Below are 26,488 nucleotides of genomic sequence, written 5' to 3' on the forward strand. Positions count from 1 at the left end.
CCCGCCCACCCCTCCCCACACACACACACGCATACAGGCTTAACTTTTGAAAACGAATTACTCACGAGCAGTTGTTATCTGTGGCCTGGCCTCGCCCCAGTCTCAACCTCCCACTGTTCTGCAGCACCACATTTGCTCAGCGCCGCTCATTAGATTCCCGTGCCCCGCTCCTGCACCTCTCACTTGACCTCAACGCCCACATCACCGTGAGATCGACCAGGAGCTTTCTGATTGGTTGAAATCATGGATCCGCTTTTTTCGATTGACTGGCATCACCCGTTCCTTACAGATGCTGAATAGACAAATAACTTTTAAATAATAAAACAACTTTTAAATGAACTTTTTTTGCATTCATATGACTTAAATACTAGAAATTTGGACGTTGGGAGAGACACTGATGTACAAAGCAACGATAGCATCTACAATTGTTATAATTCATGTGGAACATTCAAGTGTGCAATTGACAAACACCTGTATTATCACTGAGCAGGTCAAATTAGAGTTGACGTGTTAAGAAAATGTGGTCATTTTAAACCAGTGTTTTGAGAAAACTCGAATTGCTCTGGCGACAATTTCTCACATATCATCTTCTTTTCCTTTACAATGCTAATAAAATTGGGTTACTGAAAGCATCCTCTAAGGTGTCCCAATCATTGCTGTGAAACTTGCAAATAGCTATTGCATCCATAATATCTGAAAGTACCCCAATACGGTTCACTTGTGATTTTTCTTTTCCACAGCCTTACCATATAGAATAATATCTGCCCGTGTTTCAAAATATTTGAGCAACCCTAAAAATCTATTTCTTTGACTCAGATGAATTCTAAATTGTAATTCAAATCTATGGATTTTGTGGTTTCAAACGCTAACAGTTCTGTTTCCCTTACTCCTAGTAAAGAATCCTGGCAGTTTCTCCTTTTCACATTTATATCTTAATCTCACTGATACTACATTGTGCCGCGATTCCCAAACCTCTTTGTGATCATATGGAACAAAAGATCCAAATGGGAAATCAATGATTACTCTAATGCAAGTAATAAGCTAAAAAAAACCCCATACTATTTGTCAATTTCAAAGCGCTTCCATGTGACTAGATTGTTGGTGCAGAAATTGTGATAACAAAAATGTTTTATATTTAAAATATTTGCATTTCAGTTCTGTAGGCTTTACTAATCGCAGTGGCATTTGCCTCCCTTGTGCTAATTTGACCCAACTCTCCCCCGTACTATATTACAAAACAGAAATAAAACACAAATCCTTGATTCAGTTTAACAACGGAGATACTTAAAAAGCTAATTCAGGATAGTTTGAATCTTTATTTATTCATTCAGGGGATGTGAACTTCACTGGCAAGTCCAACATTTATTGCCCATCCCTAATTGCCCTTAAGGTGGTGGTGGTGAGCTGCCTTCTTGAACCTCTGCAGTCCATGTGGTATAGGTACACCCACAGTGCTGTTGGGGAGGGAGTTCCAGGATTTTGACCCAGTGACAGTGAAGGATGATGAGTGACTTGAAGGGGAACTTCCAGGTGGTGGTGTTCCCGTCTATCTGCTACCCTTGTCCTTCTAGATTGCAATAGTCTTGGGTTTGGAAGGCGCTGTTTAAGAAGCCTTGGTGAAGTTATCAGAGTATTTGCTTTACATTAACTGCTTTTCAATGGTGCATTGACTACAACTGAAAGATGCCAATTTGCACCTAACTAAAGGATGGTGGGTGCACTAGTACACTGTCACAATGACCAAACCAGGTGGCAAGTTGACACCACAACTCATTTTAAAAGTGATCAAGACAAAATGCTATCACTGTTTCTAAAAGGAAAACACAGCTGGGATAATGGAGCCAATCCCTTCCTTTCACTATGAATAACACTCATTGAAGTGTACAAAATTCTTACAGGGCTCGACAGGGTAGATGCAGGAAGGATGTTTCCCCTGACTGGGGGGGGGTCTAGAACCAGGGGACAGGGTCTCAGAATAAGAGGTAGGCTGTTGAGGATCGAGATGAGGAGGAATTTCTTCAGTCAGAGGGTGGTGAGTCTTTGGGATTCTCTATCCCAGAGGACTGTGGAGTCATTGAGTATGTTCAAAGCAGAGATTGATAGATTTCTAGATACCCAAATACATCAAGGGATACGGGGATAGTGTAGGAAGATGGCATTGAGGTAGAAGATCAGCCATGATCTTTTTGAATGACAGAGCAGGCTTGAGGGGCCGAATGGCCTACTCTGCTCCTATGTTCCTAGCATAATCTGTTGGAAAGTGAAAACAAATTTGCTATTGCTCATTAATACAAATCTGGCCGGCTTTCAGTTCTGTTTTTTTTTAAACCTGACAGTTTTTGCCACGACCACCATACCCCACCCCCAAACAGTGCTCCTCTAGGTGACCACCTAGTTCACCTTATGGGCATGTCGACCCTGTTCACAAATGACAATCTATGTCACTGTGATAAAGGTAAACTTTCCCTCCAATACTTCTTGAGCTGTCTGCAGCCTTTGACATGGTTGACTACACCATCCTCCTCCATTACCTCTCCACTGTCGTACAGCTGGATGGGATTGTTCTCACGTAGTTCCATTCTTATCTAAGTAATCGTATCCAGAGAATCACCTGTGATGGCTTATCTTCTTTCTCCTACATCATTACCTCTAGTGTCCCCAGTGGATTTATCCTTAACCCTCTCCTATTTCTCATCCACATGCTGCCCCTCGGCGACATCATCTGAAGGCATGGTATTAGTTTTCACATGTACGCTGATGACACCCAAGTCGGCCTCACCACCATCTCTTCTGACTCCTCCACTGTTGCTAAATTATCAGACTGTTTGTCTGACATTCAGTACCGGTTACGCAGAAATTTCTTCCAATTAAATACTGGGAAGACTAAAGCCATTGTTTTTGGCCCCTGCTCCCTACCTGCTGATTTGTTTTTTATTCATTCATGGTGTGTGGGCATTGCTGGCTAGGTCAGCATACCCATCCCTAATTACTCTTGTTCAGAGGGCATTTAAGAGTCAACCACATTGCTGTGGGTCTGGAGTCACATGGAGGCCAGCAGATTTCCTTCCCTAAAGGGCATTAGTGAACCAGATGTGTTTTTATGACAATGGGCAATGGTTTCATGGTCACCATTAGATTTTTAATTCCAGATTTTTTATTGAATTCAAATTCCACTCTCTGCCATGGTGGGATTCAAACCCGGGTCCCCAAAGCATTACCTGGGTCTCTAGACTACCAGTCCAGTGACAAAACCACTACGTTATCACCTCCCCAACTCTACTCCTCTCCCTGCCAGTCTGAGAGTAAGCCAGTGTGTTCACAACTTTGGCGTTATATTTGGTTCTGAAATGAATCTCTGGTCTCATATTCGTGCCATCACTAAGACCACCTATTTCCACCTCTGAGACATTGCCTGATTTCACCCTTGTCTCAGCTCATCTATTGCCCAACCCTCATTCATGCCTTCGTTACCTCTAAGCTATTCCAATGCACTCCTGGCTGGTCTCCCACATTCTACCCTCCATAAACTTGGGGTCAATCAAAAAACTCTGCCACCTGTGTCGTAACTTGCAGTAAGTCCTGTTCCCCTACGACCGCTGTTCTCATTGACCTACAGTGGCACCAATATGGCAAAGTTTGACTATAAAATTCTCATCCTTGTTTTCAAATCCCTCCATGGCCTTGCCCCCCTCCCCATCTCTGTAATCTCCTCCAGCATCACAACTCTCTGAGTCATCCACAATCCTCTATTTCTGGCCTCTTGTGCATTCCCAATTATAATTGCTCCACCATTGGTGGGTGTGCCTTCAGTCCAAGCTCTGGTTTTCCCTCCCTACACCTCCCCATTTCCCTACTTCACTTTCTTCCTTTAAGACACTCCATAAAACCTCTTTGACCAAGCTCTTGGTCATTTGACTTTATAGGCTGGATTTTCAGCTCAGCGTGTGGGCGCGCGCCTGACACGCACAAGCGTTAAATAGCATGTGATGGCATCGGGCGAGCGTCCCGACGTCATCGCGCACTCGTGGGATATTTCGGTCAGCGGGCACGTGCGGGAGTTAGCAGCACGCCTGCCGACAATTAAGAGGGCTGTGAATTAATTAATCAAAGTGAATTTTTCCCTGCCCGTCCAACCTTAAGGTTGACGGGCAGGCGAAAAGGTCAAGCGGCCTTTGGATTTTTGAGGAAACTTCATCCATGGGCGGGATGAGGTTTCCGATGTTAATCAAAAATAAAATAAAATTTTTTGAATCTCATTTTTAACGTGTCCCGACTCATGTGACAGAGTCACATGAGGGGACATGTTTACCTTCATTTTAAAATCTTTATTTTTAATGTTAGAAATCTTCAGCTTCCTGAGGCAGCTCTGTGCCTTCAGGGAACTTTCATTGCGTGCTCCCCCATGCATTCGCTGACTTCCACGCTCTCCCTCCTCCCATCCCACCCAGGCAGCGCTGAGCATTTCAGCGCACGATTCACGCTGGCTGGCCTTTAAGTGGCCAGCCAGTGTGAAATCATGGTCGGGGCCTGATCGCGGGCAGTGGACTGTCGCGTGGCTGCTCCCGGACCCGCCCGCCATGCCCACCTGACCAGGAGAAAATCCTCCCCTATATCTCCTTATGTAGCTTGGAGTCATACTTTGTTTCATAATGCTCCAGTGAAGTGCCTTGGGACATTTCATTACATTGAAGGTGCTATATAAATATAAGCTGTTGTTGCTCTATCGCTGCATGGAAAAACACAGGTATAGGCACGTGTCCTATCACAGTGCACCATAACTGTGTAAAGGAATCACAGACACACATTCATGTCCCATCACTGTATCACAGACACAGACCCGCATCCCATCAGGGAGGGGAGGTCAGGCACAGATGTGCATTCTTCTATCACTGTGTAGGTTTTGGAGCTGTGGGTTTGGACCGGTGAACAGTTGCTGCTGAAATTTGGAGGCCAAGATTTCTTCCATCTATGTTTAATTGATGTTGATTTAAAAATGGAGCAACTAGTTCCATAACAGCACCCAAGATAATCCTTACTAGAGGAGGTTAATTTTTTCCTCTCTTTTTATTGATAGTGAACCCCTAAAATTTCCAAAGAAGAGTCAAATTGCATTTGAAACATTAACTCTTTCTCTTTCACAGATGCTGCCAGACTGCTGAGTTTTCCCAGCACTTTTTTGTTTTTATCCTAAAATTTCTTCTCTTGCTGCTCCACTACCTTTGCTGCTCCCAGCATCCTCACTGCATTGAAATAAGGTCATTCCCTATTTGAGCACTTTCATTCTTAGGGCCCAAGAACTGTGAAACTCTTCACCTTACTCAGCCTTGCCGTCCTCCACCAATCTACCCAAATTTGGTGTCTAATCATTGCTTCCTGAATTCAAGTGTTATTGTTGGATTCCTCCATAAGAATTGATCAGTTACTCTATACTAAAGGGAAGAACAAGAGTCATCTAGCTGATGGTAAATACATTGATCCCACAGATGAACAGACGAGTGACTCCACACCCCCTCCCTCTCTCCCCACTCCCCAACCTCCATTGGTGAATAACATATGATTAATCCAATCTCTCTACACCTCCATCCCCCACCAGGATGGTCTGAGGGCTCTCCGCTTCTTCCTTGAACAGAGGCCTGAACAATCCCCATCCACCACCACTCTCCTCTGTCTGGCTGAACTTGTTTTCTCACTGAACAATTTATCCTTCAACTTGTCTCACTTCCTCCAAATAAAAGGTGTGGCCATGGGTTCCCACATGGGCCCCAGTTATGCCTGTCTTTTTATGGGGTATGTGGAACATTCCTTGTTCCAGTCCTACTCAGGCCCCCTCCCACAATTATTTCTTCAGTACATCGATGACTGTATCAGTGCCGCTTCATGATCTTGTCTGGGCCTGGAAAAATTTATCAATTTTGCTTCTAATTTCCACCCCTCTATCACCTTCACATGGTCCATCTCTGACACTTGCCTCCCCTTCCTTGACCTGTCTCCATTTCTGGTGATAGACCGTCCACCAATATTCATTACAAGCTACCGACTCCCACAGCTACCTCGACTACAGCTCCTCACACTCTGCTTCCTGTAAGGATTCCATCCCATTCTCTCAGTTCCTTCGCCACCATTGCTTCTGTTCCGATGATACTACTTTCCAAAATGGTGCTTCTGACATGTCTTCCTTCTTCCTTAACCGAGGTTTCCCACCCACTGTGTTTGACAGGGCCCTCAACTGTGTCTGACCCATCTCCTGCACCTCTGCCCTCACACCGTCCTCTCCCTCCCAGAACCATGATAGGATCCCCCTTGTCCTCAATTTTCACCCCATCAGTCTCTGCATTCAAAGGATCATCCTCTGCCATTTCCACCAACTTCAGCATGATGACACCACCAACCCATCTTCCCCTTAGCCCCCCGTCAACATTCCATAGGGGCCGTTCCCTCTGGGACACCCTGATCCACTCCTCCATCACCCCCTACACCTCATCCCCTTCCCACTGCACCTTCCTATGCAATCGCAGAAGGTGCAACACCTGCCCTTTACCTCCTCCCTCCTCACTGTCCAAGGGCCCAAACACTCCATTCAGGTGAAGCAGCGCTTCACTTGCATCTCCTTCAATTTGATCTACTGCATTTGCTGCTCCCAATGCGGTCTCCTCTACATTGGAGAGACCAAACGCAGACTGGGTGACCTCTTTGCGGAACACCTTCGGTCTGTCCACAAGCATGACCCAGACCTCCCTGTCACTTGCCATTTCAACACTCCACCCTGCTCTCATGCCCACATGTCCAACCTTGGCCTGCTGCAAAGTTCCAGTGAAGCTCAACGCAAACTGGAGGAACAGCAGCTCATCTTCCGACTAGGCACTTCACAGCCTTCTGGATTTAACATTGAGTTCAACAACTTCAGACCATGAACTCTCTCCACCACATTCACCCCTTTTTTTATCCCTTTTTTCAAAATTCATTTTTGTTAATCCACTTTATTTGTATTCATTTTTATTTATTGATTCATTGTTTTATCCCCGTTCTTATCCCATTTTCGATCCTTTTTTCCCCACCAACTCCCCCTCCCCCCATCCCACCCCCACAAGGGAATCTGTCGCTTGTTCATGTTGTTCTTTTCAGAGTGCTATTATCACATTCTGCTTTCTTACCTTTATGCCACTATCAGCACCTTTTTTAGCCCTTAACATTAACACTCCCTTTGTCCTTTAGTTCATGTCATTTTTGTCAATCTTTCCTTTGCCCCCATCTATTGCTGGCCTTCTATCCTGCTTCACTTGCCCCACCTACCTTAAACAGTATAAATTTCATCACATTTCTACTTCTCTGTACCTCTGAAGAAGGGTCATACGGACGCGAAACGTCATCCACAGATGCTGTCAGACCTGCTGAGTTTTTCCATCATTTTCTGTTTTTCTTTCAGATTTCCAATATCCGCGGTATTTTGCTTTTATCTTATATGATTACTAGATACTGCTCCTGTTGCTATGGTATGTTGCTATGTTATGCTTCAGAGGTATCAACAACATCAATGTCAACTATACAAAGAAAAAGCAGGTGCAGAATTTCAATTGTGTTAAAATGATGGTCTCTTCCTGCCTCACGTGTTCAAGCTCTGCCTGACCAGGAGCAGTGGTTAGATTTTATTAGCGAGAATGAAAACAACTCTTGTTGCAGTGCCAGAGAGACAATATTTAGTCTTTTCATCAAACCTTGCATTTAGATTGGGATTAATTAGGTAAATAGTCCATCATTATCAATATTAACTGTGTAGGTGAGCACGATAAAAGATCATTAAATTGTTCAGCTCCTAGCCGAGTCCAGGGTGGATTCTGGATTTTGTGTGGTTCTCCCAACTAAGTCCAGTATGGCTCTCCCAGCTGAATCCAGGATAGGTGATCGTTCTGGTGCGGCTCTCCTAGTTGAGTTCTGGGCAGATGATGGTTCTCGTGTACTTTTCTGGCCATAGTTTAGCTCATATGTAGTATCTTCTGTAGCTCTCAAAGCCAAAATGCGAGTCAAGTCAAATTGAAATGTGATTGAGGCCAGTAGGTCATGTTGTTCTCATGGTGGGTCATGCCTTTAATTTTGGAAGATGTAATAGAATTGAAGAATATTTCATCAAATACTGCAGAATGGTGCAATGGTATAACAATTACCACTCAATATTTGTCCTCTTGTGACTGCAAGGATTAGAATAATTTGTGAGGGGCTAAGTTGTAAAACTGAACAGTTGTCAATAGGAAATGAATGCTGCCTGTTTCATGTGTTTTTAAAAAATTTGTTCTTTCATGGGGTGTGGGCTTCGCTGGCCAGCATTTGTTGCCCATCCCTAATTGACTTTGAACTGAGTGGCTTACCACACCATTTCAGAGAGCAGTTAAGAGTCAACCATTGCTGTGGGCCTGGAGTCACATGTAGGCCAGAACAGGTAAGGATGGCAGATTTCCTTCCCTAAGGGACATTAATGAACCAGATGGGTTTTTATGACAACCGACGACGGTTTCATGGTCACCATTACTGGACAGCTTCTCAATTCCAGATTATTAATTGAATTCAAATTCTACCAGCTGGCATTGTGGGATTTGAACCCTTGTCCCCAGAACATTAGCGCAGCCTCTGGACCGGTAATCCAGTGACATCACCACTACTTCATTGTCTTCCCCCTTGTACATTTCAAATTGACCCAGAACTTTCTCAGGTGTAGCCTGTACCTGTAATAGCTCACTATGGGCACCTGTCAACATAGAGGTGCTAATTCAGTGAAATTCAGTACCACCAAATGTGTTTCCCACAAAGAACCGAGATAACCTCTGATCTGAGTAGCCTCTTGTCTTCCCCTTCATTCTGCCCTTTGCCTTATAATCCTAGACTTTTTAACCTCTGAGTTCTGATCATTGTAGAGGTCCTGATGTGCCATTGTACTCTGCTCTTCTACTGCTTGGATTGTAATCAAGTATTTAATACTTCACCACATTGTCTGGACATTGAAAGTGTTGTGTCACCTGTTACAGTCAGGGTTCAATCTGTGTCACCTTTCACTAATTCAAGTCCTTTTGTTGTATATTTTTGGCTTGCATATTTTGAACAAACTTTTTTTTCCAATCTGTCTCGGGATTATATAACAACAGTAGGGTGTGAGGGGAGGGAAGGTGTGTTTAGCCATGATGGTCTGGCCACAATAGGTGTGGGGCAGGCTTGATGGACCAGCTGGTTTAGTCCTGCCCATCAATTTTGAATTTCATATTTAACAATGGTTGAATTTAATTTGGTATATTTGCTCTACATACCTAAATCAATTTGCAAATCCTTTAATGCATGACTGAGTCATCTGCTTTGTTTTGTGCCATCAGTAAATATGATGACCGTACAGTTGATGCCAGTATCCAGGTCATATTTGTAGATTAGGAAAATAAGGGCCCAAGTGCTGACGGCTCTGTAGAGTAATGGCAACTGGTTACCTCCCCCACCCACCAAGCAGGACATCACATCTCTCATCGTTACTCTTTTTTTCTTCAATTTTAACCAAATTATTATCCAGTTCCACTTTCCGAAAAAACAACAGTGGCTGCAATTCAAAAGTACTTTATTTATCCGTCAATCCGCATCACGAAAACAGATTATCTGGTCATTATCACATTGTGATGACCTTGTTCGCACAAATTGACTGCTTCATTTCCTACATTATAAAATTCGTTATTCAAAAAAAGGAATTAATTGACTATAAAGTGCTTTGTGATGTCCTGAGGTCGTGAAAGGCACTATATAAATGAAAGTCCTACTTTCTTTCTTTCCCTTTTCTTTCCTTCATTCCTCCACAATCCTTTCACTTGCCCTCTTTTTTTGCCTCCTTTTTTCCTTTTGATTTTAGTTCACATAAGCGTCTTTCATGTGGCAATGAGGTCACTTCACCAGTTCAGAAATGGCTCCTGTATCTGCCAATGTTGGGAGTTCTGGACCCCAACCAAAGTTGGCAGATAGAGTGGTGGAGGAATAAGTCCTGGAATCATTCAAGCAGCAATTGGATGCTGCATTGCAGGGAAGGATAACGATAAGGTCCTGCTGGCGGGATGACTTAAGGTGGTCTGGATGACCTTTCTCATTGTACAATGTAATTCATTGCACGTTAAGGGCTTTGGGATCCTTCTAAAAAAGCACACTATTTTATTTGTCCCGTTCCTTCATTTTGGTGACTTTCTTGCGTATGTGTTGTTTCTGCAAACCTAGCATTATTATTTAAATGTTCCACTTCTTCTCAACAAATAACTCACGTGAAATAATAACTTGATTAGTTTACCTTGTGAAAACGAGATATAAAATTCTGGTTCTTGCTGATGATGATTGGCTGTAACTTCAGTGACATTCTGGCCACTAGTCCCCCAATTTTCTACTAGTTCATTTCAGTTTTTATGGAGTTACTTACAGCTCCTTAATTTGTGTACATTATAAGCATTAGGACAATGGTAACATATTGGACCTTACATTGGTACTAACAGGGGAGCAGCTGCCCTCTTCAGTTCCTTTCCAACAATCTTGCTGTCCATCTGTCTCTAAACTGTTGCTCTATTTATTTCCCTATCACCTTCTAGCAACCACTTAGCATTTGCTTCTGTTTTTTCCTTTCTATCTGTTTGCCATGTTTCCTCCTCTGTGTTTCTGTCTCTCTATGCCCGTCTATTTTTTTTTACCCGATTTTTCTCCACATTTACTTGTCTGCCCGTGTTTCTATCTCGCTGATCTCCTGTCTATCTCACTTTGTTTCTATGTTCTTCTATTTGCCCCCCTGCCTCTTTTTATCAATCAACCTCTCTTGCTCTCTCTTGCAGGCCATCTGACTCCATCTATGGTTCCCTTTCTTTTTCTCATTTATTTGGTTTGGTTCCCTGGGGTAGAAGCAACAGCAATAACCAATCCTCACTGTGTGCAACCTGGCATTAGGTGATATCTGCTGCGTTAGTTAAAGCTAATTTTTGCTGTGTCCCTACTAACAAATCCTTAAGCACTCACAAGGTGATGAGGCACGGTTGGGTAACCAATATTCGTGACACTTTCCAAGACATCAGTGTTTCTCAGCAAATCTCTTTAAAAAATCACAATCATTTTGGGTTGATAACAATGCAACAAAACAAAATTTAAAATTATATTGTGTCTCTCACATTCTCTGCATGTCCCAGAGCACTTCACAGCTAATGAAGTACTGAGTGCAGTCACTGTTGTCACATAGGAAACATGACAGCCAATATGTGCACAGCAAGATACCACAAACAGTAATGAAACAATGGCCAGATAATTTGTTTTTGGTAATGTTCATTGAGGGCTAAATATTGGCCAGGACACAGGGAGAACCCCCCTGCTCCTCTTCAAAGTTGTGCCTTGGGAATTTATGCCCATCTGAGAGACAGTAGAGATAGCACCTCCGTCAGCACTCCCTCAGTAGTGCCTTTTGAATTTAGCCTTCAGTGGCTGGTCCTTTTAAGGACAGCTGGTGTGTCTGAAGAAACCAACCACAGCACACACAAGCATGCGGTGTGGATATACCCCAAAGGCCTGGGCCAAATAGGTGTAATTATCTATGTAATTCAAAAGTGATTGTATCAAGCAAGTCTGGCAGCATCTGAGGAAATCTAAGAAACATTGTAGGAGCCTTTGCTTCTTCCGATACAGTATCCCATATATTGGGGAATACCTCCATTCAGTTTTCAAGCATGACCCTGAGCCTGTCATTATAATTCTCTGCTCCACTCCCACTCTCAGCTCTCTGTCCTTTGCCTCCTACACTATTCCAATGAAGCTCAATGTAAGTTCGAGGAATAGCACCTCATCTTTTGATTAGGCACTTTACAACCTTCTGGATTCAATATTAAGTTCAACAATTTCAGATCATAACCTCTGCATCCACTTGGTTTTGTATTTTTTTGATGGCAGCTGTGGTAATGATTCTACTTTTCCACTTACACCTCCTCCTTGGGACAGATATTTTCCTTCTTTACCTGTTCCATTATCATCCCTTTTGCCTTGGATCATCATCCCTTTAGTCATTTGATCTCTCTGGTCTTCTGCCCTATCACAGACCTGCTCTGGTTCTATCCTCTCCTTCCCCTTTCCCCTGCCTCTATATATTCTTTAAATCTGTGATCTCCCTAAGATTTCCCAGGTCCAATGAAAGGTCACTGACCTGTAATGTTAACTCTGTTTTGCTCTCCATAGCTGCTGCCACACCTGCTGAGTTTTCCCAGCATTTCTATTTTTATTTCAGATCTCCAGCAGCTGAGGTATTTTCCTTTCGTGTCACTGTGTCAAGCTCTGGGCCAAGCATACCTTGAGTATTGTGGCTTGGTCTGGCGACTAAGAAACAAGAGCGACATCATAGAATCAAAGCTGTCAAAAGGCCTTCCCATTTTGCCTCTGCAGCCCTTTGAAGGATATTGAATTATCTCTGCTCTTTCCCCATATCCCTGCAATTTATTTTTTTTTCCTTTTCTGAGGGCATTCAAGCATTGCAGACAGCGGAGACAGCTGATTTACCAGATCGGGGATCTGAGATTTCAGGAAAGAGTTTAGAGATCTAGCACTCCCACTTGGTGTTAGCTGTGGCTCAGTAGGTAACACTCTTGACTCTAATGCAAAAGGTTACAGAATCAAGTCCCATTTCAGCTTTACAGCACAGGATCCAGGTCGACACTCTGATGTAGTACTATGGGAGTGCTATATTGTTGGAGGTATATTAAACTGAGGTCCTTTCTGCCCTCCATGGCACCATTCAAAGAAGAACAAGGGTGTTGTCCCTTATATGCAGGCAAACATTTTTTGAGTATTGATCATAAGCAAACTGATGGCCACAATGTTGTTGTACTGGTTGGTCACTTTGATCCCTCCCTGGAAGTTTGGCACTAAGAAACAGGAAGAAGCTCATTGACTTCTTCTGGGACAAAAGGATGCACTGGGTGGCAATTGAGGTACTGAGCCTCCTGTTTAGGTGGGGGGGAGGCGATCAGGCACTGGTGTGCCTTTGCACCCAAGTGCTGACTTTCTGCCTTCAGAACCTGTACCGTTACCTTTACATCAAGCTCTCTTTCAGATGGGATGCACTGGGCGACGTATTTCTTCTGCCAGGTTCATGGCCTCAATTATGACCTGCAGCTCCTGTTTACAGATTTGGGAGGTCTCTGTGCTTCCTTGCGGGAGTTACCTATCTTTTACCAGGACCCGATTAAAGTCTAGAACATGGTTGCCTCAAGCTGGAGCACTCTGCTGTCAGGAATAGCGGCTATTGTCTGAGGGCTGCTGGGATGACTAGAGTTGGGGACCTGCTAAATGGCGGAGGAGTGGGCTGGATGACGCCACAAGAACTTGCGCATCATGGGTCTGTTGACGTCCAGCTCATGGCCAAAGCCATCCATAGCCTTAAGAATGTGGTGCTCGGCCCCGACTGCACTCAAGGTGTCAAGGCATCTCAAGCGTGCGGTAGACTCCCGTCTGAACTGACCCTCGGTTGGACGGAATTTCACATAGGCGCCAGGTCCCGAAACCACCCTCGGGAACCTCAGTCCCGCAATTTGAGCCATCTCACAGAAACTCCCTCCATGCCATTCCATTCCTATATGGGCTGCTGCTGCACACCCTCCACCTACTCGCCCTCATTCGCCATCTGGTCATGCTGCAGCATTCTGTCCTGCGGGGGCCCCTGGTGGGAGACTATCTTCAAGGGAGTCTTTCCCTTTACCATCCAGGATTTGGCATGGAGGGTGTTGCTCGCAACAGTCCCGTGCAACAAAAATTTAAGGTGGTTCAAGGACTCCCTGGACTCAGGGAGTCCATGTTCCATGTGTACGTAGGCTGTGTGAGGTTGCAGCCGCCACTTCATTTTTTGAAGGGGCAGCTCCTCAAATTTTGTTTGCACTTCAGCCCCACGCTCCTGATCTTTGGCCACCTGGTGGGCAGAGGTCGGGGGGGGGGGGGGGGGGCGGTCAGGCAGATCGGATGATCTCCTCATTAGCCTGCTCCTGGGCCTAGCCAAAGTGACCAGTAAACAGGCCCAGACAGTGGGGGGCAGTGGGCGGGGTGGTTTGCCCCTCTTCCACGGTTACGTCCGCACCTGGGTGTGTTTGGAGAGGGAGCAGATGGCGTCCAGCTGGCAAGCTGGGGGCCTTCGGCAACCGGTGGGTGCCACATGGGACAGCTGTGCCTCATCACCCCGTGAACCAGTACTTTATCTCAAACATGTTTCCTTTACGGTTTTGATTTTTGTTACAGTGCCCCTTTAAGGGGCTGGTAACATATTGATTTATTATGTTATTAGCACACTCAGGAAGGGTATAGGTCCCTCTGCACCCACACCCCCTTTAGAGCCTAATGCTTTATTTTATACCATAGTTCCAGGTTCCACCAAAATGATCCAAAGATTATCTGGTCTTTACTATACTGCTGTTAGTGGAAGCTTCCTGCACGCAAATTAACTTCCATTTCCGTACATGAGAACAGTGACAGCTGAATTATAAATATTACACTGACCGCAAAGCGGTTTCCAACATCCGAACAAACGACGTGAAACTGGAACTCAGTCTTCGGGATGAAGTGGCGCAGGCGCAGAGCCTCCCTACCCGAGCCCAGGGCGGGGAGGCGCATGCGCATGCACACCGGTGGCAGTGCTCGTGGGGGCGCGCAGGGGGCTCGCGCAGGCGCTGCTCGGGCCGGCGTCCTCGTGGATTGGGCGGCGGCGGCGGCGGCGCGTGCCCGAGGCAGTAGCCTGGCCCCGCCCTCTCTGGGCCCGCGGGCTTCACTCGCTCCCTCCATCACTCGCTCACCGACTCTCTCTGTCTCTCTGCAGCATGGCCGATTACCTCATCAGCGGCGGCACCGGCTATGTGCCCGAGGACGGGCTCACCGCACAGATACTCTTCGCCTCCGCGGACGGACTCACTTACAAGTAAGAGCCGCCCCCCCGCCCCCCCCCCCGGGGACACGTTGCTCACAGCCTGGCTCCACGTTGCAGGCGGGCAGGGAGGGAGAGTGATTGGGTGACCGGGACCCGGGGGACTGGCGCCTGTTGGGGGAGGGGGGGAGACGATGGGGTGGGTTAGATGATGGGTGGGGCGCTGGGGGAGGGGGGTAGATGATGGGTGGGGCGCTGGGGGAGGGGGGTAGATGATGGGTGGGGCGCTGGGGGAGGGGGGTAGATGATGGGGAGGGGGGTAGATGATGGGGAGGGGGGTAGATGATGGGGAGGGGTGCTGGGGAGGGGTAGATGCTGGGGGGCGATCATGGTTGGCTTGGGTGGGGTGGGTTCGGGATCCATCTGAAATCGGGTTCCGTCTGTCCAAATGTGGGGAAAGTTAATGATAAAGAACAGCCCAAGCAGCTGAGGAGTTAGTCTCCCCCCCTTGCTGGCTTCAACCCATCCCTCTATCTACTCTTCCCCTCTTATTTACCACTTCACCCCCTGTTGCCTGCCCTTGCCCCCTCTGGCCGCCTGCCCTTGCCCCCTCCGGCCGGCCGCCCGCCCTTGCCCCCTCCGGCCGGCCGCCCGCCCGCCCTTGCCCCCGCCGGCCGGCCAGCCGCCCGCCCTTGCCCCCTCCGACCGGCCGCCCGCCCGCCCTTGCCCCCTCCGGCCGGCCGCCCGCCCGCCCGCCCTTGCCCCCTCCGGCCGGCCGCCCGCCCTGGGCTAGGCTCCCCTCTGCCACTCTCCCTTCCCCCACACCACCATCCCATCTGCCACCCTGTGTCCCTTTCTCACACCCCACCCCCTTCTGCCAACACTTCCATCTTCCCGCTGCTGCCCCATTGCCTGTTTCCAGCATTTTCTGTTTTGATTTCAGATTGCCAGCATGGTTCACTTTCTCTTGTCATCCTTGCACATCTTTCCATGTGAATTGCTGTGGTTATGTTGTTCTTATCTTCAAAATGAATAGTTGATTTTTTTTATAAGGAGGAAGATAAGAAAGCACTTAAGCCTGTACCCTAGCTGCTGGTCAGGTCTGTGTATTCAATGAAATATTCAATGAACTTATGCTTGTTTCTGCTGTGTATTGTGATTGTGTGGTGAGGCATGTCGATCTCAGACAAGCAGACTGCCAAAGAGTCATGGGGTGTTTTAATTCTCTGTTTACCCTGAGGCAACTCCTCAATTTTAAAATGCTGATCTTTCAAATCCTCTAACATCCATCAATCCTACAGCCCTCTGAAAGTTCTGGCTCTTCCAACCCTGGTATCTTGCGCATTCTCAATTTTTGTCAATTCCATTATTGGTGGCCATGCCTTCAGTTGCCTGGGCCCTAAGCTCTGGAATTTCTTCCCTAAACCTCTGCACCTCTCCATATGCCCATCATTAGGTTGCTCCTTAAGACCCACCTCTTTCACCAAGCTGTTGGTCACCTGTCCTAATACCTCCTCATGTGGCTGTGTCAGATTTACTTAATCACTACTTTGAAGCTCTTCGGCACATTTTATTATGTTAAGGGCAGTATACAAATGCAAGTTGTCGTTGAATCTCTTGACTCAAACTGGGGTACGGTTTCTGCAGGTGATATGCAGGTCTTGTAACCAAATCAACAGACTATTCAGGTGGGTAGAGACTGCTAGAGCCAGCAGACTAATTAACAATGTGGGGAGCAACATCCTATACTCGGTAACCCCATAATCAACTTTCAGCAGGGGTTACTGCATAACAATTAGGAGTAAGAAACCTGCCAGATCTTTTTCCCTCTGTTTCCCCTGACCCCAGGACATTAACAGTTTTCTTATTTCATTCGTTGATGGGATGAAAGAGTCACTGGAGGGGCCAGCATTTATTGCCCTTGAGAAGGTGGTGGTGAGCTGCTGCTTTGAATCACTGGAGTCCCATGTGGTGCAGGCACACCCACAGTGCGTTTAGGGAGGGAGTTCCATGATCTTGACCCAACGACAGTGAATGGAAGACAATATATTTCCAAGTCTGGATGGTGTGTGACTTTGAGGGGAACTTGCACGTGGCTCTGTCCCCATGTGTCTGCTGCCCTTGTTCTTCAAGGTGGTAGTTGTGGGTTTGGAAGGTGTTTTTGAAGGAGCATTGGCTTGTATCTGCTGCGCATCTTGTGGATGGTTCACATTGCAGCCCTTGTGTGTCACTGTGGAGGACAAGCTGTTGTTTAAGGTGGTGGATGGGGTGCTGATCAAGTGCAGTTGGCTGCTTTGTCCTGGATGATGTCACACTTGTGTTGTTGGACAATAAGTGGGGTGTACATTCAAAGATAGGAAATAGGAGCAGAAGTAGGCCATTTGGCCCCTCTAGCCTCCTCCGCCATTCATTAAGATCATGGCTGCTCTGTTTGCGTTTCGAATTTCACATTCCCATCTACCCTCAATAACCTTTGATTCCCTTGCCTAACAAGAATCTATCTACCTTTGCCTTAAAAATATTCAACGACCCGCTTCCACTGCCTTCTCTGTCCTAAAAGGGCAACTCCTAATTTTAAAACAGTGCACCCTATTTCTGGACGCACCCACAAGAGGATACATCCTTTCTTCCTCCACCTTGTCAATACCGTTCAGAATATTATATACTTCACCCAAGTCACCACTCACTTTTTTAAACTCCAGTGGAAACAATCCCAGTCTGTCTAACCTTCTTAACACAACCCGCTCATTCCAGGTATTAATCTAGTAAACCTCCCCTGAAAAGCATCCAAAGCATTTACATCCTTCTTTAAATAAGGAGACCAAAACTGCAAACAATATTTGAGTTGTGGTCTCACCAATGCCCTGTATAACTGAAGCATAACACCCTTACTTTTATGTTTAATTCCTCTCACAATAGAGGATAGCATTCCATTAACCTTCTTAATTATTTGCTGCACCTGCATTCTAACTTTTTGTGACTCATGCACTAGAACACCCAGATCCCTCTGCAGCTCAGAATTTTGCAGCCGTTCTCCGTTTAAGTAATACTCTACATTTTTATTCTTCCTGCCAAAGTGAACAGCTTCACATTTTCCCACGTTATACTCCATCTGCCATATTTTTGCCCACTAATTCAACCTACCTATATCTGTCTGCAACCTTCTTTTGTCCTCTTCACAATATACTTTCCTACCTATCTGTGTCATTAGCATTGTGTGACTCCCCTCATCTAAGCTGTTGTTATAAATTGTGAAATGTTGAGGCCCCAGCAGGATTCTACTCGTCACATCCTGTCAATCAGAAAAAGACCCATTTAGGCATACTCTCTGTTTTCTGCCAGTCAGCCAATCTTATATCCATGCTAATGTGTTACCCCCTACACCATGAGCTTTTATTTTCCTCAATAACCTTTGATGTGGCACCTTATCAAATACCTTCTGGAAATCCAAGCACAGCATGTCTACAGGCTCCCCTTTATCTACAGGGCATGTTACTCCTTCAAAGAGCTCCAATAAATTGGTTAAACATGATTTCCCTTTCACAAAACCATGCTGACTCTTCCTATTACCTTGAGGTTCTCTAAGTGCCCAGCTATAACTACTTAATGATCGATTCTAACACCTTCCCCATGACAGATGTCAAGCTAACTGGTCTATAGTTTCCTGTTTTCCGCCTCCCTTCCCTCATGAATAGAGGGGTTATATTTGCTACTTTTCAGCCTGAAGGAACCTTTCCAGAATCTAGGGAATTTTGGAAAATTAACACCAACACACCTACTACCTCATTAGCCACCTCTTTTAAGACCTTAGGATGAAATCCATCGGGACCCGGAGACTTTTCAGCCCGCAGTTCCATCGGTTTGCTCAGTATCACTTCCCTAGTGATTGTAATTTCCCTCCAAGTTCCCATTTCCTTCCACCTCCTGATTTACAGCTATTACTAAAATGTTTTTTGTATCCTCTATAGTGAAGACAGAAGCAAAATATTTATACTCTGACCAATCATCTGACCTGCCACTCAGCTTTCGCAGTTATATGCTTTTTCCTTAAGTTTGAAGCTTTCCTTAACTTCTTTAGTTAACCATGTATGGTGGGTCCTCCCCTTAGAAGTTTTCTTTACAGTAAGAGTATACTTATGAGCATTCTGAAATATCCCCTTAAATGTCTGCCACTGCATCTGTATTGATCTATCCCCTAGCTTAGTATCCGAGTTCACTGCAGCTAGCTCAGCTTTCGTACCCACAAAACTGCCCTTATTTAAGTTTAAAATACTAGTCTTAGACCCACTCTTCTCCCTTTCAAATTGGATGTAAAATTCAATCATATTGTGGTCGCTGCTACCTAGGAGTGCCTTTACTCTGAGGTCATTAATTAATCCTGTCACATTACACAATGCCAAGTCTAATATAACCTGCTCTCTGGTTCGTTCCAGAATGTGCTGTTCTAAGAAACTATCTCAAAAGCATTTGATGAACTGCTCAACCAGGCTACTATTGCCAATCTGATTTTTCCAGTTTATATGTAGATTAAAATCACCCATGATTATTGCTGTCCCTTTATCACAAGCACCCAATATTTCATCTTATATAATGTGTCCTACATTGTGGTTACTGTTAGGGGGTCTGTAGACAACTCCCACTTGCGACGACTTTCTCCTACTATCCCTCATCTTCACCCAAACCGATTCTACATTCTGATCTGCTGAACCAAGGTCATCTCTAACTATTGCACAAATGCCATCATTGATCAAGAGTTTTTACCTTTACATTTACATTTTACATTTTACATTTACCTAGCTCCTTATTCTTCAATGTCATATACCTCTCAATATTCAGGACCCAATCTGTCTCATGCTTGACTTGTGCCCTGTAGAAAGTGGGCAGGCTTTGAGGAGTCAGGAGGTGGGATACTTGCTGCAGAATTCGCAGTATTTATATTGCTGGCTCAGTTAGTTTACTGGTCAGAGGTCAGGTTGTTGATAGTGGGATACTAATGGTAATGCCATTGAATGTCAAAGAGAGATGGTGAGATTCTCTTTTGTTGGACGTGCTCATTCCCTGGCATTTGTGTCGTGTGTGTTTCTTGCCACTTAACAGCCCAAGCCTGAATGTTGTCCAGTTCTCACTGCAATTGGGCATGGACTGTTCAGTATCTAAGGAGGCATGATTTTTGTTTTATTTGTTTATGGGATTTTGGGCATTGCTGGCTAGGCCAGCATTTATTGCCCATCCCTAATTGCCTTTAAGGTGGTGGTGGTGTGCTGCCTTCTTGAACCGTTTCAGTCCATGTGGTGTAGGTACACCCACAGTGCTGTTAGGAAGGGAGTTCCAGGATTTTGACCCAGTGACAGTGAGGAACAGCGATATAATTCCAAGTCAGGATGGTGTGTCACTCGGAGTGGAACTTGCAGGTGGTGGTGTTCCCATGCATCTGCTGCCCTTGTCCTTCTAGGTGGTAAAGGTCATGGGTTTGGATGGTGGTGTCAAAGGAAACTAGGTGAGTTGCTGCATCACATCTTGTAGATGATAAAAACTGTTCCTACTGTGCATTGGTGGTGGATGGGGTGCCAATCAAGCAGGCTGCTTTGTCCTGGATGGTGTCGAGCTTCTTGAGAATTGTTGGAACTGCACGAATCCAAGCAACTGAAGAGTATTCCATCACACTCCTGACTGGTGCCTTGTAGATGGTGGACAGGCTTTGGGGAGTCAGGAGGTCAGTTACTTGCTGCAGGATTCCTAGCTTCCGACCTGTTCTTGTAGCCACAGTATTTATATGGCTAGTCCAGTTCACTTTCTGGTCAGTGAGCTACCAGGATGTTGATAGTGGGGGATTCAGCAATAGTAATCCCATTGAATTTCAAGGGAGGGATGTTAAGATTTATTTTATTCATTCGTGGGATATGGGCATCGCTGGCTAGGCCAGCATTTTTTGCCCATCTCTAATTATCCTTGAGAAAGTGGTGGTGAGTTGCTTTCTTGAACCACTGCAGAACATGTGGTGTAGATACACCCATAGTGCTGTTAGGGAGGGAGTTCCAGGATTTTGATCCAGCGACAGTGATATATTTCCAAGTCAGGATGGTGAGTGGCTTGGAGGGGAATTTCCAGGTGGAGGTCTTCCCATGTGTCTGCTATCCTTGTCCTTATATATGGTAGTGGTTGTGTATTTGGAAGGTGCTGTTGAAGGAGACTTGGTGAGTTCTTGTAGTACATCTTGTAGATGGTGCACACTGCTACCATTGTGTGTCAGTGGTGGAGGGAGTGAATAGGATGCCAATCAAGCAGGCTATTTTTGTCCTGGATGGTGTCAAGCTTCTTGAGTGTTGTTGGAGTAGCACTCATCCAGGCAAGTGGGGAGTATTCCGTCACACTCCTGACTTGTGCCTTATAGACGGTGGACAGGCTTTCGGGAGTCAGGAGGTGAGTTACTCATCGCACTATTCCTAGCCTCTTACCTACTCTTGTAGCCACAGTATTTATATGGCTATTCCAGTTCAGTTTCTGGTCAATGGTAACCCCCAGGATGTTGATTGTGGGGGATACAGCGAAGGTGATGCCATTGAATGTCAAGGGGCGATGGTTAGATTCTCTCTTGTTGGAGATGGCCATTGCCTGGCACTTGTGTGGCGCGAATGTTACTTGCTGTTTATCAGCCCAAGTCTGAATATTGTTCAGGTTTGCTGCATATGGACATGGACAGCCTGTGTGTCTGAGGAGTAGTGACTGGTGCTGAACATTGTGCAATCATTCGTGAACATCCCCACTTCTGACCTTGTGATGAAGGGAAGGTCATTGATGAAGCAGCTGAAGATGGTTGGGTTTCGGACACTACCCTGAGGAACTCCTGTAGTGATGTCCTGGGATTGAAATGATTGGCCTCCAATGACCAAAACCACCTTCCTTTATGCTAGCTATGACTCCTACCAGTGGAGAGTTTCCCCCCTGATTCCTATTGACTCCAGTTTTGCTATGGCTCCCTGGTACCATACTTGGTCAAATGCTGCCTTGATGTCAAGGGCAGTCGCTCTCACCTCACCTCAGGAGTTCATCTCTTTTGTTTATGTTACTGAGCACTCCAATCATCAGCGACCATCCCCACTTCTGACCTTATGATGGTCAAAAGGTCATTGAAGCCACTGGGTATAGGACACTATCCTGAGGAACCCCTGCAGTGAATCCCTGTGGCAGAGATCATTGGCCTCCAATCACTCTGGAATTCAGCTCTTCATCCATGTTTGGACCAAGGTTGTAATGAGATCTGGTGGTGATGTGGCCCTTACGGAACCCAAACTGAGCATTAGTGAGCAGGATATTTGCTGAATAGGTGCTGCTTGTTGGTGCTATCAACAACACCTTCCATCACTTTGTTGGTGATTGAAAGTAGACTGATAGGGCTTTAATTGGCCAGATTGGATTAATCCTTTTTGTGGACATGACATACCTGCGCAATTTTCCACATTGTTGAGTAAATGTCAGTGTTGTAGCTGTACTAGAACAGCATGACTAGGGCTGCAGCCAGCCTTCAGTTCTGCAAAGCCCTTGAACGTGCTGCTCCCTCCCAAATCCATTCCCATCTTTTCCAGAACTCCATGTTTGAATCCCTCCAATTAGGTTTTCACCTCTGCCACAGTATCACGATGGCTCTTATCAAAGCCACAGATGACATTTTGTGTGATTGTGACAAAGGTAAATTTTCTCTCCGTGACCTGTCTGTAGCATTTGACACGGTTGATCAACAATTTTCTTCCAACTTCTCTCCATTGTCATGCAGCTGGCTAGGACGATGAGAAGGAAAAGAGAGGCTTTTAGCAGGTACAAGGGGAGCAAATCAGAGGCATTAGTGGAGTACAGAAAGTGCAGGGTGGAGCTTAAGAAAGTAATTAGGAGAGCAAAGAGGGGATATGAGAAAGCTCTGGCTGGTAAAAGTAGAGAAAATCCCAAGATATTCTATAAGTATATCAATGGCAAGAGGATAACCAGGGAAAGTGTAGGGCCCATTAAGGACCAAGGGGGCAATCTATGGGTGGAGCCAGAGGACATCAGTAGAGTGTTGAACGAATACTTCACATCCGTCTTCACCCAAGAGAATGAGGATGAAGGTATCGAACTCGGGGAGAGAGACTGCGAAGTTCTTGAGCAAATTGATATAGGGAGCGACAAGGTATTGGAGATGTTGGCAGCCTTAAAAGTGGACAAACCTCCAGGTCCGGATGATTTGTGTCCCAGACTGCTGAGGGAGGCAAGGGAGGAGATCGCAGGAGCTCTGACCCAAATTTTTAATTCCTCTCTGGCCACGGGGGAGATGCCAGAGGACTGGAGAACAGCTAATGTGGTTCCGCTATTTAAGAAGGGTTGTAGAGATAAGCCAGGGAACTACAGGCCAGTGAGTCTTACCTCAGTGGTAGGGAAACTATTGGAGAAATTTCTGAAGGAGAGAATCTATCTCCACTTGGAGAGGCAAGGTTTGATCAGGGATATTTGGCATGGCTTTGTTAGAGGGAGGTCATGCCTAACAAATTTGATTTAAATTTTTGAGGAGGTGACTAGGTGTGTAGATGAGGGTAATGCAGTTGATGTAGTTTAAATGGATTTCAGAAAAGCCTTTGACAAGGTCCCACATGGGACACTTATAAAGAAGGCAAATGCACATGGGATACGGGGTAATTTGATAAGGTGGATTCAAAATTGGCTTAGTTGTAGGAGATAGAGGGTGATGATAGAAGGATGCTTTAGTGACTGGGAGCCAGTGTCCAGTGGCATACCACAGGGATCTGTGCTGGGTCCCCTATTATTCGTCATTTATATAAATGACATAGATGACTATGTGGGGGGTAGGATTAGTAAGTTTGCGGATGACACAAAGATTGGCCAGGTGGTTAACAGTGAGGTTGAGTGTCTTGGGCTACAGGAAGATATAGATGGGATGGTCAAATGGGCAGATAAGTGGCAGATGGAATTTAACCCTGAAAAGTGTGAGGTGAAACACTTTGGAAGGAGTAAAATGACGAGGAAGTATTCATGAACGACATGACACTAGGAAGTTCTGAGGAACAAAGGGACCTTGGCATGTGTGTCCATAGATCTCTGAAGGTGGATGGGCACGTTAGTGGGGTGGTTAAAAAGGCATATGGGACGCTTGCTTTTATCAATCGAGGTATAGATTACAAAAGTAGGGAGGTCATGTTGGAGTTGTATAGAACCTTGGTGAGGCCACAACTGGAGTAGTGTGTGCGGTTCTGGACGCCACATTATAGGAAGGATGTGATTGCACTGGAGGGGGTGCAGATGAGATTCACCAGGATGTTGCCTGGGATGAAACATTTAAGTTATGAAGAGAGGTTGGATAGACTTGGGTTGTTTTCATTGGAGCAGAGAAGACTGAGGGGCGACCTGATCGAGGTGTACAAGATTATGAGGGGCATGGACAGGGTGGATAAGGAGCAGCTATTCCCCTTAGTTGAAGGGTCAGTCATGAAGGGACATAAGTTCAAGATGAAGGGCAGGAGGTTTAGGGGGATGTGAGGAAAAACTTTTTTTACCCAGAGGGTGGTGATGATCTGGAATGCGCTGCCTGGGAGGGTGGTGGAGGTGGGTTGCCTCACATCCTTTAAAAAGTACCTGGATGAGCACTTGGCACGGCATAACATTCAAGGCAAAAACAGAATTACCTGGAAAAACTCAGCAAGTCTGGCAGCATCGGCGGAGAAGAAATCAGTTAACGTTTCGAGCCTTCATGGCCCTTCGGCAGAACTGCAGCATAGTTTCAACAAGGGTCAACTCCCTTGTTGAAACTATGCTGCAGTTCTGCCGAAGGGCCATGAAGGCTCGAAACGTTAACTGATTTCTTCTCCGCCGATGCTGCCAGACTTGCTGAGTTTTTCCAGGTAATTCTGTTTTTGTTTTGGATTTCCAGCATCCGCAGTAGCTTTTAGCTTTTTGTTTATAACATTCAAGGCTATGGGCCAAGTGCTGATAAATGGGATTAGGTAGGTAGGTCAGGTGTTTCTCACGTGTCGGTGCAGACTCGATGGGCTGAAGGGCCTCTTCTGCATTGTGATTCTGTGACTGCACTTACCTGGCTCCAATCTTAACCTATCTAATCGTAGCCAGAGAATCACTTGCAATGACTACGCTTCCTGCTGCTACACTGTTACCTCTGTTATCCGCCAAGGATTTATCCTCCTCTTTCTCACCTACATGCTGTCCCTCAGTGACATCAACTGAAGACCACAGCCTTAATTTTCACATGCACGCTGATGATGCCCAACTCTACCTCACCACCACCACTCTTGACTCCTGTCCTGTCATTAAATTGTCAGACTGCTTATCCGACATCCAGTATTGGGGAGCAGAAATTTCCTCCAATTAAACACTATACTGGGAAGACTTAAGCCATTGTTTTCGGTCCCTATTCCAAACTCTATTCCCCAGCTATCAACTGCATCCCTCTCCCTGGCAATAACCTGAGATTAAGCAGTCTGTTGCAACCTTGATGACATATTTGATTCCGAGATTACCTTCCAATCTCATTCTTGCCATCACTAAGACCGCCTATTTCCACCTCCATAACATTGGCCGACTTTGCACCTGTCTCAGTTCAACTGATGTTGAAATTGTCATTCATGCCTTCATTACTTTTAGATTTGACTACTCCAATGAACTCCTGGCTGGTCTGCCGCATTCTACCCTCGGTAAATTTGAGGTAATCCAAAACTCTGTTCCCTGTGTCTTAGCTCACAGCAAGTCCTGTTCTCCCAATCACGCCTGTGCTTGCTTCCCTACTTTGGTTCCCAAACAAGGACTATTTTGATATTAAAATTCTCATCCTTGTTTTCAAATTATTCCATGGTCTTTTCCCCTCCCTATCTCTGTAATCTGTTCCAGCCCCATAACGCTCAGATGTGCATTCCCCTAATTCTGGCTTCCTGTGCATCTGCAATTTTAACATTGGTGACTGTGCCTTCAGTTGCCTAGATCCCACATTCGGGGGAATACCCTCACTACATCTCTCCGCTACTCTATGTCACTTTCCTCCTTTAAGACACTCCTTAAAACCTACCTTTTTGGTCCAGGTTTTTTGTTATCTGACCTAATTCTCCTTATGTGGCTTGGTACCATTTGTTTTATAATGTTCCTGTCAAGCATCTTGGAGCGTTTCATTGCATTAAAGGCACTATTTAAATATAAATTATTGTTGGTTCTCCCGCCACCTGTTGCAGGTTCTGTCTGTCAGATATGTCCTTTAGGACTTGGCTGGCACATTCAGTTAGCAGTCCTTCTGAGTCACTCTTGTTGATGATTATTGAAGTCCCCTATATTGAGTACATTCTGTGTCCTTGCTATCTTCAGTGCTTCTCTTTATTTCAAGGGGCAGTGTCATTGTGACCCAGGTGCCTGCAGTGATTTATTACAGGGTGTATAAAGACGTTATGGAATGTGGTTGGGCTAAGTTTTAGTAGGTTCTTTGTGCAAGTGTGAACTGCAGTTTTTACTTTAAATCAAACTGCAAAGTTTTTGACTGGTAGCTGTATTTTAATGGACAATATGGATATGAAAGCTAAAGTTGACAGTGCATGAAGATAACTGGCAGTAGAGAGAACATCGAGGTGGATTGGT

General features: G+C 45.5%; 1 protein-coding gene across 1 annotated transcript in view; it reads left to right on the forward strand.

Moving 5' to 3' along the window:
• Nucleotides 1–14,690: 14,690 nt before the first annotated feature.
• The window catches only part of LOC144687276 (inosine-5'-monophosphate dehydrogenase 1), a 43,681-nt gene continuing 31,883 nt past the window's right edge, over nt 14,691–26,488 (forward strand). The window contains exon 1 of the mRNA XM_078553135.1: nt 14,691–14,926. Coding sequence (XP_078409261.1) covers nt 14,829–14,926 — 98 coding nt within the window. The 5' untranslated portion in view covers nt 14,691–14,828. The remainder of the gene's footprint in view (nt 14,927–26,488) is intronic.

The sequence above is a fragment of the Cetorhinus maximus genome, chromosome 12 (genome assembly GCF_964194155.1).
Source record: "Cetorhinus maximus chromosome 12, sCetMax3.hap1.1, whole genome shotgun sequence".
NCBI lineage: Eukaryota > Metazoa > Chordata > Chondrichthyes > Lamniformes > Cetorhinidae > Cetorhinus > Cetorhinus maximus.